The sequence below is a fragment of the Trachurus trachurus genome (genome assembly GCF_905171665.1).
Source record: "Trachurus trachurus genome assembly, chromosome: 12".
Lineage (NCBI taxonomy): Eukaryota > Metazoa > Chordata > Actinopteri > Carangiformes > Carangidae > Trachurus > Trachurus trachurus.
Genome location: NC_139908.1, coordinates 7,829,469 through 7,846,648, shown reverse-complemented (window position 1 = coordinate 7,846,648; position 17,180 = coordinate 7,829,469). Strand labels below are relative to the sequence as shown.

Genomic DNA, 17,180 nt, shown 5'->3' with positions numbered 1-17,180 from the left:
AGCTCGTCTGCATGATTATCATGCAATTGGCATTGTTGATATTGGCATCAGTTAACAAGGTCTGTTTATAAATGGCAGTGGTGCAGCTGCCCTCACTGTACCTGTTCATGTTTGATATAATGAACATATTTGAATAGCTTAATGCACAATAACAAGGTATGATATGGCATTAGGCCCAGTTTAATATGCACAATTTTATACAATATATAGAAGGGGGTCCCTGCTCCATCTCTCCATCAGTTTGGGGGTCCTTGGCCTATAACGTTGAAGACTCTGGTGCTAGATAATAAATCAAAAACAACAATGACAACATAGAAGAAACATTTCTCACAGTTCCTGGCAGATTTAAGAGTTTTCCACCTTTACCTCACCCCCTCCCTCACCCACCACTTTCAGCCACGGTGCCCATCGGGCTGAAAATTGTGCGTTTTTTTCGGAGTCTCAACATAAAAGTTATCATTCCCATTATGTAAATCCTCTTAACTACTGATTGCCATGTATCAGTTTAGGGTTATTGCTTTCCAAGCTGCTGCAAGTAGATATGTCCTTTTCTTGCTCATCTCTGCTTGATGGCCCCAAGGATGACCAGAAGTGGGTTTAACTTTAATATTTTAATGATTTTTTATCATTCTACCTGATATTATTGTGTTTTACGGTCTTATTTCTTTCTTTTCCTTTTAAATTTATTTTTAAGTTTTTGATTTTAATGTAGCCTATCTATATGCTTCTGTAAAGCCTTTAAATTGCCTGGAGTATAAATTGTGCTATACAGATAAATTTGCCTTACCTTGCCTTGTCTTGCCTTAACCCAACACGTGGCCCAGCTGTGGTCAGGGTAAAAATTAGACCTTGGTCACCAATTGATCCCTGCTGACCCCTGACGAAACCAACTAGCAGACTATTCCAGTTGAAAGAGTATCTAGTTTAGGCTACTGTTAAAAATGAATGAATGTCTAAATTTCACTTTCCAGCTTCTCTGGTGTGATTATTTATTATTTATTTGCTGTAAAAGGCCGTTTCTCTGGATAAAGTGAACTTCTCTAGACAGTGGAGAGTAAAACCTGTGGCAGCACTGTTATATTATACAACATTTTATTTGACTGTTTTTATGCCTTTATCTGATTGCTGCAATGTTTGGCACTGTGTTGTACAAACAAAATAAACCAGCAGCCTAACAACAGTAGCTTTGGTGTAAAAATACATGGGTGTTTCATTTCGTCCATGGGGAATCATGTGTTTTGCCCATCTCATACTTCTTCATATGGTGTTCCCAGCAACTATAAGTACAGCCCTATCTAACTCATATCATCTATGCCTATGACAAAATCATGTGTTACCTTGTTCACATAACATGTTGTTCATAACAAGGTAATCAATCCTGCAAATGGTGCTGTTTTTATAATATTAAGAGTCATTTCTTGGATATAGAGACTGTATCTTTTGGATCAGTTTATGCAATGGGTACATACAGTGCCATCTAGTGGGTGGACAATCCAGGCTAATCAAATTTGTTCAACATTATGCATAAAATAAAGGTATAAGCCTGAAGAATTAGTTCGACAGACTTCCCGATTAGTTTAGACAAAACAAATATTTATGTGCATTTAGTTCATGCACAGTCTACAGTCGTTATTTTAATTTGAGTCCCTAAATTATCTAGATGCAGGATATGAAATCAAGACCCTTAAACAGGCTGCTCAAAATGTCAAATCAGTTCTGGAGCATAAAAACATTTGTGACAGTGTGTCCCCAGGGGTAAAATTGTGAAAAATAACCAAACATTTTTATCCACATATAAATCCATAATGTTACTGTACTTTGGACCATCACACTTCAATACACGAAAAATACATTAAAAAATAAATAAAAATAGAATAAAATCAACATAGCTAATAACTCCAGACAAAATAGAACTAGGCTATAGATAATAGGACCACATCGACGGAGGTACGTTTTATTAACTTATTAGAAACCATATTGTCTCTCTGATTCATTATACTGGAATATTGTTAAGTTAGAGTGGATCTTATGTGCAGCCATGTAATGTTAAAGACCAGATAAAATGGTTTTAACAAATAACCATGATCTTGATCATTAATATTTACCTGTATTAATTAAAACTGCAAAAATGCAGCTTTTCCCCTGAAGATGTTTAATTTGGGAGAGTATATTATTTTTTTAAAAGTATAATAAATGTATAATGTATACAATGTAATGTATAATAAAAAGGGACAGAGTGCCTCAGTCATTTTTTTTTGCTCTTGGACGTCTGCATCCTTTTTTCACAGCAAGCAGCGCTTCCTTCTGTTGTTCCTTTTTTTTAATTAGTTGTTTAATTTGATGTTTCCTCATTTAGGTGGGTATTTAATTCTAGTTGTCCATTCTTGATAGACTTTTTTTTTTAAAGAAAAGAAAAGATAAAGAGAGGTATTTTATTTTGAAGTATTTCCGGGTCACCGTGACCTTTCTACAAATCGGCTTCCGCGTCCGCCATCCTTCTCTCTCCGCTCCGGGAGTAGGACAGACCCACAGGACACCAACATGCTGTCAGTTCGCGTCGCAGCGGCTCTTGCCCGCACCCTCCCTCGCCGGGCTGGATTTGTAAGTGTCTTTAACTTCATTATGTTTCGATATTTGTCGAGTTTATTCGAAAAAAAATCCCGTATTTGTGCACACGAAAGCTAATGGCGCAGCTGTGCACTCACACTCATACGTCTTTGCACGTAGGACACCGGGCCCTTCACGTTGCGCTGCTAGTCCCAGCTCGGTTAACATGATTAGATGACGCAGATCAACAAGCTGCTTGTGATAGATTGTGCACACTAGCGTTATGAAAGCTAACAATACGATAAAATCAATCTTTTGTCCATGCTTTGCACTTGTAATTCATTGTCAATGGACGTGACTAAGCTAAATCACAGTGAACTAATTTGTAGTGAAGGTCAGATTTGTCTTAGTGCAAATGCGTTTGCCCGGCTAAGGTTGTGCATTATAGGTCACCGGCTGCTGTTGGTTTGTAGGTTAAATAAAGCTATCTTTTTATTTTACATGATTAGGTCTATAATGTGTCATTGATAAGGAGTGTCCTGCATGTGACACAGCAGACTGCATGACTACCACTAAGGCCTTTTAACGTTTAAAGTGTTTTCACATACCCACTTTCCAGTTTTTAAAGGTACAACTACATAAAGATAATATAACATAATGCAACAAGCTCAATTTTAGCTATTAAATTGCTAATGAATTAGCTAATGCTAATGTGTGGTGCATTATTAAGGTGCATTATGAGATGTTGCACAACTACAAATGGGATTGTTGTGTGCATGGATTGTGCAGTAAGAGCCTGTTTAATCTTTTTTTATTTTTTGATTCACACTGACATTACTGCTAGCTGTAAAGGCAAGGAAGGTCATTGTCTCATAATGGCCAAGTATCACTTTCGGCAATAACATGAATTAATGAATCAATTTTAATTAGCTAATCCCTTAGTCTATATCCCTGTCCAAATCCACCTGATTATCTAGGACCTACAGATGTACTTTCATGAAAAGGAAGTGTAATTAACCAGCTGGAATGTCATGACAAAATATTTGTACCTTAGGCCACATCATGCACAATGATTTTAAATTTATCTGTGCCTTTGTTCAACACAACAGAAATGGCAATGGGAATTTTATTAAAAATACAGATTATGCTATAAATATAGTGTGTAAATTGTGATTAGACAGAATTAGTGTTGGCTTTGTGCACCCCATAAATTACACAGCTGTAGCCTATATGTTGGATTAAGATAATTTAACATTATGCTGCACTTATTTGAACTGGATAAAAATCATTCATTTAATTGCTTCCATTGTCATTAAGGTATCCAAGAACGTCGCCGCTGCCTGTGTAGGAGCCAAGAACCTGCACACCGCCCGACCATGGCTGCAGAAAACCGGTCAGTATTTCAGAAAACTTGAACTGTAATAATTCATAACACCACTTGAAGTTTTCAAATGTGTAAAAAAACAACAACTAATCTATATCATATGAAGATTTGTCTTATTTAAGCTCAGCTCAGTTAACACTTTACACCCACTACAGGCACCGCCGAGGTCTCGTCCATCCTGGAGGAGAAGATCTTGGGAGCTGACACCAGTGCTGATCTGGAAGAGACCGGTCGCGTGCTGTCCATCGGTGACGGTATCGCCAGAGTGTACGGTCTCAGGAACGTTCAGGCTGAGGAGATGGTGGAGTTCTCCTCTGGTCTGAAGGTAAAGACGGATGTTTTCATTTGATGCAGATCTTCTACGCACAGAAAATGCTAAAGACAATTTTAATGTATCAAACCCCCCTGTATGTTCTGAGTGTGTGTGCTAACCCTGTTGCCTCTCTCCTATAGGGCATGTCTCTGAACTTGGAGCCTGACAACGTCGGTGTTGTGGTGTTCGGTAACGACAAGTTGATCAAGGAGGGCGACATTGTCAAGAGAACTGGTGCTATTGTGGACGTTCCTGTCGGTGAGGAACTCCTGGGCCGTGTTGTCGATGCTCTGGGAAATGCCATCGACGGAAAGGTAATGACAGAGTTTTAAGCTTTTCCCTCTTGGTTTTTCATATTGGCACCAAACTAACCATTTTTTCCCCCTAACATCAGTTATTCTCAATCAACCAATTGCTTATCTATTAGATATTTGAAAATGGATCAATCCTGTCCAAGATAACAATCTCCAAATCCCTTTTTTCATCCAACACCAGTCCAAATCATAGATAGATAGATAGATAGATAGATAGATAGATAGATAGATAGATAGATAGATAGATAGACTTTATTGATCCCAAGCTGGGAAATTACAGTGCAGCAGCAGCATTACACAGACACACAGTGAAGATAACAACATAGTATAAGAAAATAAAGAACAAACTATACATAATAAAATAGCAAAATATAAAGAACAAACTATGCATAATAAAATAGCAAATAAAATGTAATGTATACAACAGATTGGCAGTGTTGATTTTAGTAGGAAATAAAGTGCGCAGTGACTGTAAGTTATGACCAGATGTAAGTTATGACCAGATATTAGAGATATTTAGATAAGATTACATTTAAAAAGAAACAAGTTGAATCCTCATATTTAAGATGCTTAAATCAAGAGGTTGTTTGGTAGTTTTGCTTAAAAAATATCTGATTATGATTATCAAAATAGCTCCCAATTTGTTTTCTGTTGGTCAGTGAAGTGTTTCAACAGGATAGGGAGCTCTGGCACAGTGTCTCGGACTAGTGGAATAGCACTCAAACACTTTTTTTCTTTTGTTGTCTCCTTAAAGGGCCCCCTTGGCTCCAACACCCGTAGGCGTGTGGGTCTGAAGGCCCCGGGTATCATCCCCCGTATCTCTGTGAGGGAGCCCATGCAGACTGGCATCAAAGCCGTGGACAGTCTGGTCCCCATCGGCCGTGGACAGCGTGAGCTCATCATCGGAGACAGGCAGACTGGGTAAGAGGAAGTGAATAAATACTGAGTTTTCATTTCACATTAAGTGACTATAAAGAGTTCAAGGTGTGTCCACGCCACAGTACTTATCTTGAACTTGAACTGGTTGCAGCAAAACCGCCATTGCCATCGACACCATCATCAACCAGAAGCGCTTCAACGAGGGAACCGATGAGAAGAAGAAGCTGTACTGTATCTACGTCGCTATTGGCCAGAAGAGATCCACAGTGGCTCAGCTGGTGAAGAGGCTCACCGACGCCGACGCCATGAAGTACACCATCGTGGTGTCTGCCACCGCCTCCGACGCCGCCCCGCTGCAGTACCTGGCTCCCTACTCCGGCTGCTCCATGGGAGAGTACTTCAGAGACAACGGCAAGCACGCCCTGATCATCTACGACGATCTGTCCAAGCAGGTGAGATTCACTTCCTAATCTCATTATTTGAGCAGATTTTGACACACAATTAACCGTGTAAAGCCTGAACCATTAAATAATTGTCAGAAAATACAAAAAAATTGAAATTGGACCCTTTTATTGGACCTTCTGACAAAATTTTTAAAAAATATATATAATTCAAAACTTTTTTTTTTTTGAATATCCGATTTGCATAGAAAATTACCTTCCATACCTGCAGTATCTATTTTGATACACACATTTTCAACACGGTTCTACTATAAAATAAGTTATGAAATATTAAGTACGGTAGTTTTATTTTGCATCAATGCAGTAACTATTCCTATTGAAGTTTCAGTAATAATTTTGAAGTTTTTCTTACATTAACTTTTTAAAAAAATTGGCAAAAATATTCATGAGAAAACAACATTTGGGTCACTGACTGACAGCGGCCATATTGGATGTCCCAAGTGAAGGCCTAGCTGGTGCATAAATAACTGCACCTTGGTGGATTATCTGATCATTGCATGTATCTGATTGTATACATTAGGTATTTCAGGAAAAAAAAACACAATGAGGATGTAGAGGTCTCAAAAACTCATACATAGGGTAAATGTAAATTGTCAAGTATGGACTTAATCCCAACCTCTCGTCTTCCTTCAGGCTGTTGCCTACCGTCAGATGTCCCTGCTGCTGCGTCGTCCCCCCGGTCGCGAGGCTTACCCAGGAGACGTCTTCTACTTGCATTCCCGTCTGCTGGAGAGAGCCGCTAAGATGAACGACAACTTCGGCGGCGGCTCCCTCACAGCCCTTCCCGTTATCGAGACACAGGCTGGTGACGTGTCGGCCTACATTCCAACTAATGTCATCTCCATCACGGACGGACAGGTGAGCGTGCGGCTCCATGTCGTACTTCTTCATCATAAGAGAAAAACCCAGAAGAACCACCACCCGTGTGTCTAAATGCTGCTCTGCTCTGCTCTCTCACTCAGATCTTCTTGGAGACTGAGCTGTTCTACAAGGGAATTCGTCCAGCCATCAACGTCGGTCTGTCTGTGTCGCGTGTCGGCTCTGCAGCCCAGACCAGGGCCATGAAGCAGGTTAGCCTCGCCTCCCATCACACCATCACCATCTATCTCCCACAGCTGATATCACAGTTAGTGCAATGAGTCTTGACTTATGGGTTTTCCTGTTAACCATCAGGTGGCTGGTACCATGAAGCTGGAGCTGGCCCAGTACCGTGAGGTGGCTGCCTTCGCCCAGTTCGGTTCCGACTTGGACGCCGCCACTCAGCAGCTGCTGAACCGCGGTGTTCGTCTGACTGAGCTCCTCAAACAGGGGCAGTACTGTGAGTAACCACTACCATTCACTTCACTGTTGAGGCTTCAATCAATCAGGCTTTATTTGTATAGCACTTTTCATGCCCACGGCAGCTCAAAGTGCTTCACATGATAAAAACAAGGAACATAGGGAACACATATTGGGAGACACACATACATTCACATAACACATTCACACAATAATTTTAGAACATTGGATTTTAGAGACATCGGGGAAACGCTATCTTACACTCAATCATTTGCAATGGGGAAAACACTAGATAAAATAAAGTAAAAATGGATAAAATGAGAAGACGAGAAAGACACTAGATAAAATGAAGTAAAATAGACAGGTGTAGTAGGATAAAATGTATAAATTGAAATAGAAAAAAAAGATAATTATAATAAATAAAATATATTAAATTAAATGTTTTATAACAATAAAAATAATAATCAGTTAAAAGCAAGGCTAAAAAGGTAGGCCTTCAGTTTTCTCAACGTGTGCACTTGTGTCTTTCAGCTCCCATGGCCATTGAGGAACAGGTAACGGTCATCTATGCCGGTGTGAGGGGACACCTGGACAAAATGGAGCCTAGCAAGATCACCAGGTTTGAGAAGGCGTTCCTGCAGCACATCCTGAGCCAGCACCAAGACCTGCTGGCAGCTATCCGGTAAGCTTTAAGAAGCGGATTTGTTTATCATTTACGTTGCAGTTTACGTATGCTGCTGTCTGTATTAAAACACTTAACGTCTCTTCTTCATTACAGGGCTGACGGCAAAATCTCTGAGCCATCTGATGCCAAACTCAAGCAGATTGTGTTGACCTTCATCTCCAGCTTTGAGTAAAATGGTGCACTCTGGTCTGGTTGTTTCATGTTTGCATTGTGCAGAGTCAGTAACACTTTCTATGAACTTCAAAAAAAATTCAAGTGGCACTTGATCTTTAATGTACAGAGATATCTCTTAATGGGAAATAAAGTATTCCAACTGATTGACCTTTGCATCTTTTGGTTTTCAAGGGCAGAGTTTGTAACTTTCTCTTGTGACATAGTATTGTCTTCTCATTGCAATTGCAATTCATACTGATTACATAAATGAAATCACTGAGCCCAGTGCTGCTTTACCTTTATAGTGCACAGCTACAAATTTGAACTATTAAATTCCCCCTCACATTTCTTGAGCAGCTGCTTTAGTTGCCCCACATCATTAAAATAAAAAAACAGTTTGATCATGTGACGGAGCTCATTGACTGACAGTGCACATCAGACCCAATTCTAATGCCTGAGTTACATAAAGTCATGAAAAAGCAAATATCTGGGGTCAGTCTTAAAAATGCAACAACTTGCAAACAATGACATGATTGTCCATTTGTCCAGAAATTCAGCCGTTGTCTCACTTCAATTATATAAAAATGGGTTGTGTATTGAATGAGGACAGTGATGTTCTTTAGTCTTTATAAACAGACCCTCTAAAATGTATACTGTCTACATGATGACCCCTTGAAAGACCACCGTCTCACTAAAATGTTATTTTAAGCCCACCAAACACTAGCACTAACCACTGCAGTGCCCTCTGCTGGTGAGGAGCACATGACAGAGAAAATCATCCCAAAATAACTTGTATCACATGTTTAAGCGAAATAAATAACAATAATAATCATAAACTTGTCTTTATTGGTTAGAGTGAATCAAAACATATCAAACAATAGCAGTGACAAATCAAATGTGGTGAATGTTTATTATGAAATACAAAACTGGCTTAACAGCCGAGTAGTGACAGCAAACAACATAAGTGAAAGGTTTTCAATAAACATAATATCAGTGTTGGTGCATGGAAAATATTGAACCATTTGAACATCTTCAGTGACAGAGTGAATACATCATACAAACAGTAATAGTGTAAAGGTGGTGATTATTAGTGAGACTATTCAAATATATTAAATCTGTGTCTTTCTAAAAAACAAATAAATGTGTAAAAAAGTAAATCTAAGACAATTTAGACATTAAATATATCTTTCTAAATAAAAAGCAAATAAATTATTTAAATATAATTGGATAAATAAGCAATAAATATAAATAAACATTAAAACTACTCGTCATATCACACCCAGTACTGTTTAGTGTGTATTGCAGGCCTGTGGTGTTTATGTTTGTGGACATTATTCTGTTTGACGTAGCAGGGATCATAATAATCCCACTCCAAAGCCGAGGCCAGGACGCCATTGGACAGACCATCGCTGTCCGCTGACAAAATCCTCAGGGAGACGCCTGAAAGAAATCATGTTGCTTAAAAAATTCTTGATACAGAGCCTAAATTTCAGTCTGTACTCCCCTGATCATCCACAAACTAAAAACACCTCAAACACACATTATCTCTGCCCTTCAAAGGCAAAGTGCAGTATCTGTAAAAATGCCAAACTGAGAAAAACAGCTTTTTGTGTTTTTCATTGTCAGGTTTAAGCATCAAATTATGAATAACTACCAAGTCTATAATTGATTAGATAAAGGTGGACTGAATTAAATGTATTTTGTAGTTTGTCTTTCTGACCAATTTTGACTGTTTTATGGCATAATTTGTGACCAATTTTGACAGTTTTATGGCAGATACTGCACTTTGCCTTGGTTTCACACTGCTTTTTTGGATGGACAGCAAAATAAAAAGCCCAATAACTCTGGAAATTTTAGCAGTACCAATATCAAATTCTACCAGATTGAAGAGAATATGTCACACTTTTGATTGGTCAAATTTTTTTTTTTTTAAATGCAGATACTGCATTTTGCCTGTGTAGGGCAGATCTAGTATATTAAGCAACTTTCCCATGAAACCATTTACCTGCTTTAACTCAGAGAACTGAGATATAAATCATACTGTTTGTATGCCAAGTCTATACTTGATTTGTTCAGATGCAGCAGTAACATTAGTTATTAATGAGAGTTGTATTGATCACAGTGCAGCTGGTGGAGAGAGACTGAAGCGTACCTGCACTTGCACCAAAGTCGCTGTCGAGTCCAGGACCCACTGCAGATGTGTTCAGGCAAGACGTCTCTGAAGGCGGGTTAGTGTACTCACACTCCACATCTACTTTGTCAAACACGTGCACTGCAACACCTGGGTTCACATCTGTCAGCATCTGGAAAGGGCTGCCATGACAAACATACCCCACGTGTTCTACCTCCTGCTGAAAAGGGGGGAAATGAATAATGAGATTTGTTGCCCTCCCTGTTGTCTGGATGGTGTTTGCTTTATGGATTTGTCTGGAATAAACCAGTCGGAACAAGATGTAGTGTAAGCAGTGGCAATGAAAAACTACAGCTCCAAAGCTCCAAAAACCACAGGACAAAAACAGCAAGCAGAGGTGAGAATAACAGAGCTGCAGAGAGACAGGGTTACAAGAAATGTGATGGTCAAATATGTAAGATGTGTATTAACCAAAGCCAAGAAACTAAACCGTCAATATATGGAACACAAACATGTAACTCAACAGAGACACTAGATATATCTATTTGAATAGTGATATTATCCCAAATTTCACAATTATACATGTAGCTACAGTACAGCTGCCAAAGCAACAAAGAATATTTATAAGAAGTCATTCATACTGAATGCAATTACAATACTAAATTTGTGAACGCATTCCAGTACATTTTAGAGCTATGTGCCTCACCTTCTCTCTCTTTCTCTGAGTATTGAATGACATGTTATTTATTTACTGTGTGTTATCATGTGTTTTTATGTGGTATTTCGTGTGGTTTTACGTGAAGCCAAAGACAAATTTCCACAATGTGGACAATAAAGAAAGATTAAGATTAAGATATTACCCTAAATTTCACAATTATACATGTAGCCTACACTAGTACAGATCAGAATCTATGTGTTGCAACCATTAAAATACCATCAAGGTCACTGTGTAGCACAGCTGGATTACCAGCAGCCAGACAAACTAAAAAAAACTAACCAAAAAAACTAACCAAACTGTCCTGAGACTTCAAACCTTCACCTTCAAGGGAACCTCCAAATTTCCCTGTGTGGCAGTGAGTTTATGGTCATTTTCATGGTTGAAAAACTTTTTTTTTAAGGACTTCAAGATGGGTTCTGCCTCTTTAGACTCAGAACTAGAGTCAACATTTAATAATTTCACTATTTTACTACATTTTGGTCTTAGATGGTGCACAAATAAGAAATTGTATATGGGGACCCTCTCTGCACACACTGACCAGAATGAAAAGAAGAGTAACAGGGGGTTAGTGGGAGGCTTGGGGTCATACATGTAGGCCTTGTAGGCCTGCTGTAGACCTACAGTATTACAGACACTTGTACCTGACAATCTCTACAGCAGCCTAATAGAAACACTTTAACAGCTCATTGGGCCTCTTCCTGCTTCGTTTAGTTGTTGATCACTCACCATGGGAGAGTTTGGCGGGACCAGGTTGACCCTGGCTTCGGCCTCTGAGTCGCTGGACTGCGGTAGAAGTGGTGCACTTCTGCACCAGCCCGCTTTACCGACGCTGTGTGTCCGTGACCCACAGGGCAGGTCGAGCCTCGGGCTGAAACCAGCTGCAGGGGAGGTCGCCCGGATGGTGCTCGGCGCCCTCAGGGACCCTGAGCCGGTGGCGCCGTCCGGCCTCAGGAGCCGGATCCTGTGGTCCACCCCGCCGGCCCTCTCCCTGGACGAAGCCCTGGAGGAGGTGACGGGATGCGGCAGGACAGGCTCCGACACCGACATGTACGCCTGCAGCGCGGGGACTCTGGTGGCTCTTTGCAGCGTGGACTCTAACAGCATCTCCTCTGTGTCCTGTCTCCTGCTGCTGCTGCACTTTGACACGACCAGCAGCTTGTAACCCAGGAAGAGGCAGTTGAGCAGCAGCAGGATGACCACGCAGGGTATGAGCAGAAGGACGACCAGAGTCAGGTTTGTCACTGGGTAACCTTCTGTCAGATTTGATGGTGTGGTCTGACTTATTTGCGACATTTCATCCCAGAGGACTTATAAAATGTGAATTTTAGAAAAGTGCTGCTGATCTCTGAGCTGCAGATTTCACGTTGTCTCTGAAAGCGCAGGTGGTTTGATGTGTCAATCAATGTGGGCCACTTTTGAGTTCGAACTGGGTTTTTAGTGCCCAACAACAACAGCAGCAACATGACAGCCTGCTGCTGGTTGCCAAATGCGTACAGTCTCCAAATGTTTGTCTGTGACCCAATCGTCCCTGTCTTCGTCATTGCGGGTGAATACTGTCAGTGTTATGAAAGCAAAGGCTTGATCTGGGACGTGTGGGTGACGCACACTCAAGCTGGCAGCCGCATAAATCAGCCGCCAACAGGTGTAGCTCATTATCTGCAGGATGCCTCGCGCCGTCGCACCAACCAATCACCACTAGGTGGCAGACCAGACTCCTGCATCTTACTGCATCTTAATATAAAAACTCTGCAGTGAAGCCTGGGAGATTTTCATGCTCTGAATTGAGATTTTTTTTTTTTAATGCACTGCAAAATGCTGCATGTGACCCAGGTATATTACTGGGAAAAAAAGGAAATGCAGAAAACAGAAGTGAAATTCTAGTTTTTTATTTATTTCCCATGCTTCCAAATGTGTCTATGTCAGGTAATAATACATCAACAGCTGGCTTGTTGCAGAATATATATATACAAACATTTCAAATAATTCAATAGAACATTTGACAGATGAATCTCTCTTAGAGACAATGTTTTTTTGCATTTTGTACACAAAGTAGATCTTTGTACACAAGTACATTTTGCTATTGTAATAAATCAATGAAAAAGATCAGTCATATGAACACCATATAACTATAATAATACTAAAGTGTTTTTTTTTTTCTTCACCATTCTACCACTCAGGTTTAAATAAGTCTTAACAGACTTGAATAGCACACTGATATCCTGCTAAATGTTCACAAGCAAGTATAACAGTACAGTTGGCCTTTTCATTCAAGAAAATAGCCATCGAGTCATTAGACGCCCTTAGATACCAAAGACTTCATTCATCAGTTCTGACCTCACTGCTCATCATGGTGCAGTGCATCGTGCTAATGAATCTCCTCGCAAAGTCTTGTCTGAACTACTACTCAATTCAGCCGCCGCTTGCCATTATTTCCAAACACAATAAGAGGTTGTGATTGGTTGTGATAATTATTAGCACCTTGGGCAAGGCTTGTTGTTTGTGAATTGATAACAACATACACGCACACACACGCATTGGGTGGAGCTGTGTTGTCAATCCCGTGGATGGAAAAGGAAAAAAGCAGGCTAACACTGGGCCAGGCTGTGCTTGATGATCTCGCGGGACTGTGGTGGGATCCTGTCGGGGAAGAGCACCTGGAACTCCACCACCAAGTCGCCTCTCTGGGACGGGCTCTTGGGCAGGGGCAGCCCCTCCCCCCGCAGCCGCCGGACAGCACCGGGTTTGATCACATCGCTGCACGGTAGAGGCATCATCCGGTTGTCGAGTGTGGGGACGTTGACTGTGCAGCCACAAAGAGCCTGGAGAGACAAAACACAAAAAGAACAAAAAAAGTTAGTCCTGTTATAGTCCTGTTATATTTAGAACAGCTTTCATAATGCTTCATTATGACTGGAAGAAAGAACACTCGAAACTAAAAAAAAAACAAAATCAATTAAACGCCCTCAACTATAGAAATGCTATGTTACACAACGGATAAATATGGAGTGTCTGTCATTTCTAAAAGCATAAGGATTTTCGGTTATGCAACAAAATGGTGTTACAGATGTTATAATCGCTGCTCTATTTACTGTCTGTGTGTGGGAGTTAAGTGCTTTAGTTGACTGAAGGGAGCCATAGGAAGATGGAGGAGCTCTTTGAAATGCCAGTCTCTGTGACTGTTACCCTGCTGCTAATCTGTGTGTGTGGGTTGGTAGAAGTGAGAGCCAGAGAGGGAGTGAGCCCAACAAAAAAAAAAAGAAAAAGAGAGAAAAGAAAACGCCTCCCTGCCTGCCTCATACAAGCGAGAGGAGTCTGCGGCACAGATAGTAGTTCAGAGAGTGAAGTGCGATTCGTGGGGGCAGTCAGTGGCAGTGCTGTGGCTAAATTTAGCCCCTGCTCCCTCCCTCTCTCCATCTCTCCATCTCTCCATCTCTATCTCTCTCTACGGGGGCTGATGAGGTAACGGAGGCGTTGGCAGGCTACTGCTGCTGTTCTGTTAGCGGGGGTCTGTCAGCCCATTGTAGCCTAAGCTTTGGGGGGGCTCAGGTGCCCATAAGAGAACACTGTGTTCTGTCTTCAGGCTACAGTCAAGATACACTCCCCTCCCTCCTTCCCTGCTTTTGGCAGAGATCAGCCCCACTGCTTTATGTTTTATTTATTGATGCCTTTCAGTAACTGATTTTTTTTTTTTTTTTTGCTTTTGGTATTTCAGAACAGGCATTATTCAACAGTTACGTAAAGACAAGGAGTGGTAGGTAGACAGACGTTTGTGTTTCTCTGAGTAGGTGTAAGTGGTTGGTAGGATTACCTAGTATAGCTACTCATACATCATCATCAGTCCTATGTTTCGTAATATATCGTTCAATTTGTTGGAGTGTTAGGAGTGGGAGTCCCAACGCTTAACCCTGACCAAATGTAGCATCTCACCTCTTTGAGTGTGATCTTGGCCGTGAAGACGATGTTGGAGCCCTCTCTCTTGTAGCTCGGGTGCTCCTGGTCCCTGAGGATGAAGGTGATGTCGGCCGGCGTGTTGTTGGCCGTCTCGTCTCCCTCCCTGGGGAAGGTGATCTTGGTCCCCGCTTTCCAGCCTTTCTTCACCACCACGTTGAGCACCTTGTCTTCGGACCGCATGCTGCGTCCGTCGGGGTTGAGCCGGCTGCGGGTGATCTTCACGTGCTTGGTGCAGCCGTGCATCACGTCGTCGAGGGTCACCTGCAGGTCGTGCACCACCGCGTCCCCTTGCAGGCGCCGCTGGCCCCTCGGCAGCCCGCCCTCGTAGCCGGCGAAGCCACCCAAGTTGCTGAAGGTGAACCGCCTGAAGGGGTTGAAGAGGTCGTCCTCGCCGTCCAAGTCGTTGCCGAAGAAGATGTCGAAGTGGTCGGACCCGTGGAAGAAGGAGGAGAAGGTGGCGTGGGGGTCGGTGGGGAAGTTGTTGCGGAAAGCGTTGCCTTGGCCCGCCAGTGACATGCCATTTTTAAGACCTGAAAAACACAAAGAACACAAAGAGTTAAGTTCTGCAAGTGCTGCACATCTGGTGCTGCTTTCATGCAAATTCTGCTTTTGCTAAACATCAGCTCTTTTGGGATTTTCAGGAAAACTCTTTCATCGCTCCCTGAATAATTTATCAGCCCCACAGCTGCCTAAAGCTGCACATGTTCGGCTGGTTTAATGGGGGGGTGGGGGTGTTTTTAAATCACGATCCTCCCTCTGCACATCAGTATTTAGCCTTGATGAAGACATGAGCAGTGAATGCAGCAGCTTATGCAACACCAATTAGCCAGCTGCCAGTTACTTTATAAGCTATTTAACTTATGTAAATGAAGTCCTAGCAGTGTCAAGTCTGTGCCAACTCACCTTCTTCTCCAAACTGGTCGTATATGCTTCTCTTCTTGGGGTCGGTCAGGATCTCATAGGCCTCTGCGATCTCTTTGAACCTGTCCTCTGCATCGGCATCACTGTTCTTGTCTGGGTGGAACTTGAGAGCCATCTTCCTGTAGGCCTTCTTGATCTCGTCCTCATTGGATTCAGGGGCCACACCCAGGATTTTGTAGAAGTCCTTGCCGGTGGGTTTGATGGCCAGACAGGGTGTGTCCTGCTCAGACTTGCTGCCTTCCTGTAGAAACAAGAACAAGCCATGCATTCACTGGACTGTTCATAAAAAATAAAATAAAAAGCCATGAGCCAAACAAGTCACTTTTTTTATTGCACAAGTTTTGAAATCTCTTATTAGCAGGGCTGCACAATGATGCACAGCTTTGAGTGCTCTGTGCTTTGAAAGATTGAACATCTAAAAAAGCATATGCATTAAAATCCTCCATCCCCTAGAATAGAGCACATCCACCACAGCTGATGTAACTACAACAGCACTCTGTGGGGATAACACTGTGCTGCTGCTGCTGCTGCTGCTATGCCACTGCACATCCATCTATTTTATAGGGGCTGATGCACACCAACAACGTGCGAGAAGCTTGGAAGTCGCGTGAGGGGCAAAAGGCTTCCCCCCTCCCCTCCCAGCAACGACCGAGATTCTCTGCAGCGATTGGCTGAGTCCGAAATCAGCGACTCTTGCATTTGAATGAACCCACGGCAACAGACACAGGATAGTGACGGTATAATATGGAGAGAGAGGTGCCGGTAGATGAGCCGATTCACTTAGCCTATAATAGCACACACCTCAGTATGAAACTTTAACATTCTACATTGCATTCAACTTTCAGTAATTCAAAGCATTAATGGTTTTAAATGCAAAAAAGCGTAAAGAAAGTTGTGTACTCACCGCTGATGAAGAAGAGCCTGAGCTGTCGCCTCTGTGCATAACTCGCACTTTGCACTTGACATTGACATTTTTGTGCTTGACACCGAACTGGGTCCAGATGAGAACCATGATGCTCAGGTAGAAAGTTTGCTAGTGTGTGTGATAGAAATATATGAATGAATGGGCTACGTGTCGCTGTCCAGTCGCTCTGGTGCTGAAATTTCTCGGCTCGGTCTGTTGCTGCTGCTTCTTCTGCTTCTGCTGCTGCTTCTCTTCTCCTCTTCTCGGCTGTCTGATATTTATACCGCCGCGGCAGCTCCTTTACTCTACACGCACCCACCCACGCAGCGTGACCGAGCTTTCCCCGGATCCGCCCATTTCTTCACGCGCGGCAGGGGATACCGGTGTCCTCAGATTGCACGGTGCGAGGCCATTGGTGCTCCGGCGATGATCACGCGGATGTTGCAGCCTCCTTCTCCATCTCGAGACATGCTTCCGGAGTTCTTGAAGGCAGAGCCGAGCAGACAGTCACGACTCAGTACAGAGAGTACTTTTTTTTTTT

At 42.1% G+C, this 17,180-nt stretch overlaps 3 protein-coding genes across 3 annotated transcripts in view; 1 reads left to right on the top strand and 2 right to left on the bottom strand.

The window, feature by feature from the left end:
* Nucleotides 1-8,179, top strand: part of atp5fa1 (ATP synthase F1 subunit alpha) — a 126,723-nt gene extending 118,544 nt beyond the window's left edge. The window contains exons 2-12 of the mRNA XM_083984079.1: nt 2,527-2,601; nt 3,865-3,940; nt 4,087-4,256; nt 4,385-4,558; nt 5,313-5,479; nt 5,589-5,889; nt 6,532-6,756; nt 6,861-6,968; nt 7,072-7,216; nt 7,708-7,858; nt 7,955-8,179. Coding sequence (XP_083840205.1) covers nt 2,542-2,601; nt 3,865-3,940; nt 4,087-4,256; nt 4,385-4,558; nt 5,313-5,479; nt 5,589-5,889; nt 6,532-6,756; nt 6,861-6,968; nt 7,072-7,216; nt 7,708-7,858; nt 7,955-8,033 — 1,656 coding nt within the window. The 5' untranslated portion in view covers nt 2,527-2,541 and the 3' untranslated portion in view covers nt 8,034-8,179. The remainder of the gene's footprint in view (nt 1-2,526; nt 2,602-3,864; nt 3,941-4,086; nt 4,257-4,384; nt 4,559-5,312; nt 5,480-5,588; nt 5,890-6,531; nt 6,757-6,860; nt 6,969-7,071; nt 7,217-7,707; nt 7,859-7,954) is intronic.
* A 1,108-nt stretch (nt 8,180-9,287) lies between these two features.
* hwa (huluwa) lies at nt 9,288-12,156 on the bottom strand (the record flags this gene model as incomplete). Its single annotated transcript, XM_083982988.1, has 3 exons — nt 9,288-9,454; nt 10,167-10,362; nt 11,590-12,156. 3 exons carry the CDS (start codon nt 12,154-12,156, stop codon nt 9,288-9,290), a joined length of 930 nt encoding a protein of 309 aa, XP_083839114.1.
* Nucleotides 12,157-13,448: 1,292 nt separating this feature from the next.
* LOC310994257 (dnaJ homolog subfamily B member 5) lies at nt 13,449-16,747 on the bottom strand (the record flags this gene model as incomplete). Its single annotated transcript, XM_083982873.1, has 4 exons — nt 13,449-13,682; nt 14,791-15,344; nt 15,718-15,976; nt 16,640-16,747. The coding sequence occupies 4 exons, from the start codon at nt 16,745-16,747 to the stop codon at nt 13,449-13,451; spliced, it is 1,155 nt and encodes a 384-aa protein (XP_083838999.1).
* Between the last annotated feature and the right edge of the window lie 433 nt (nt 16,748-17,180).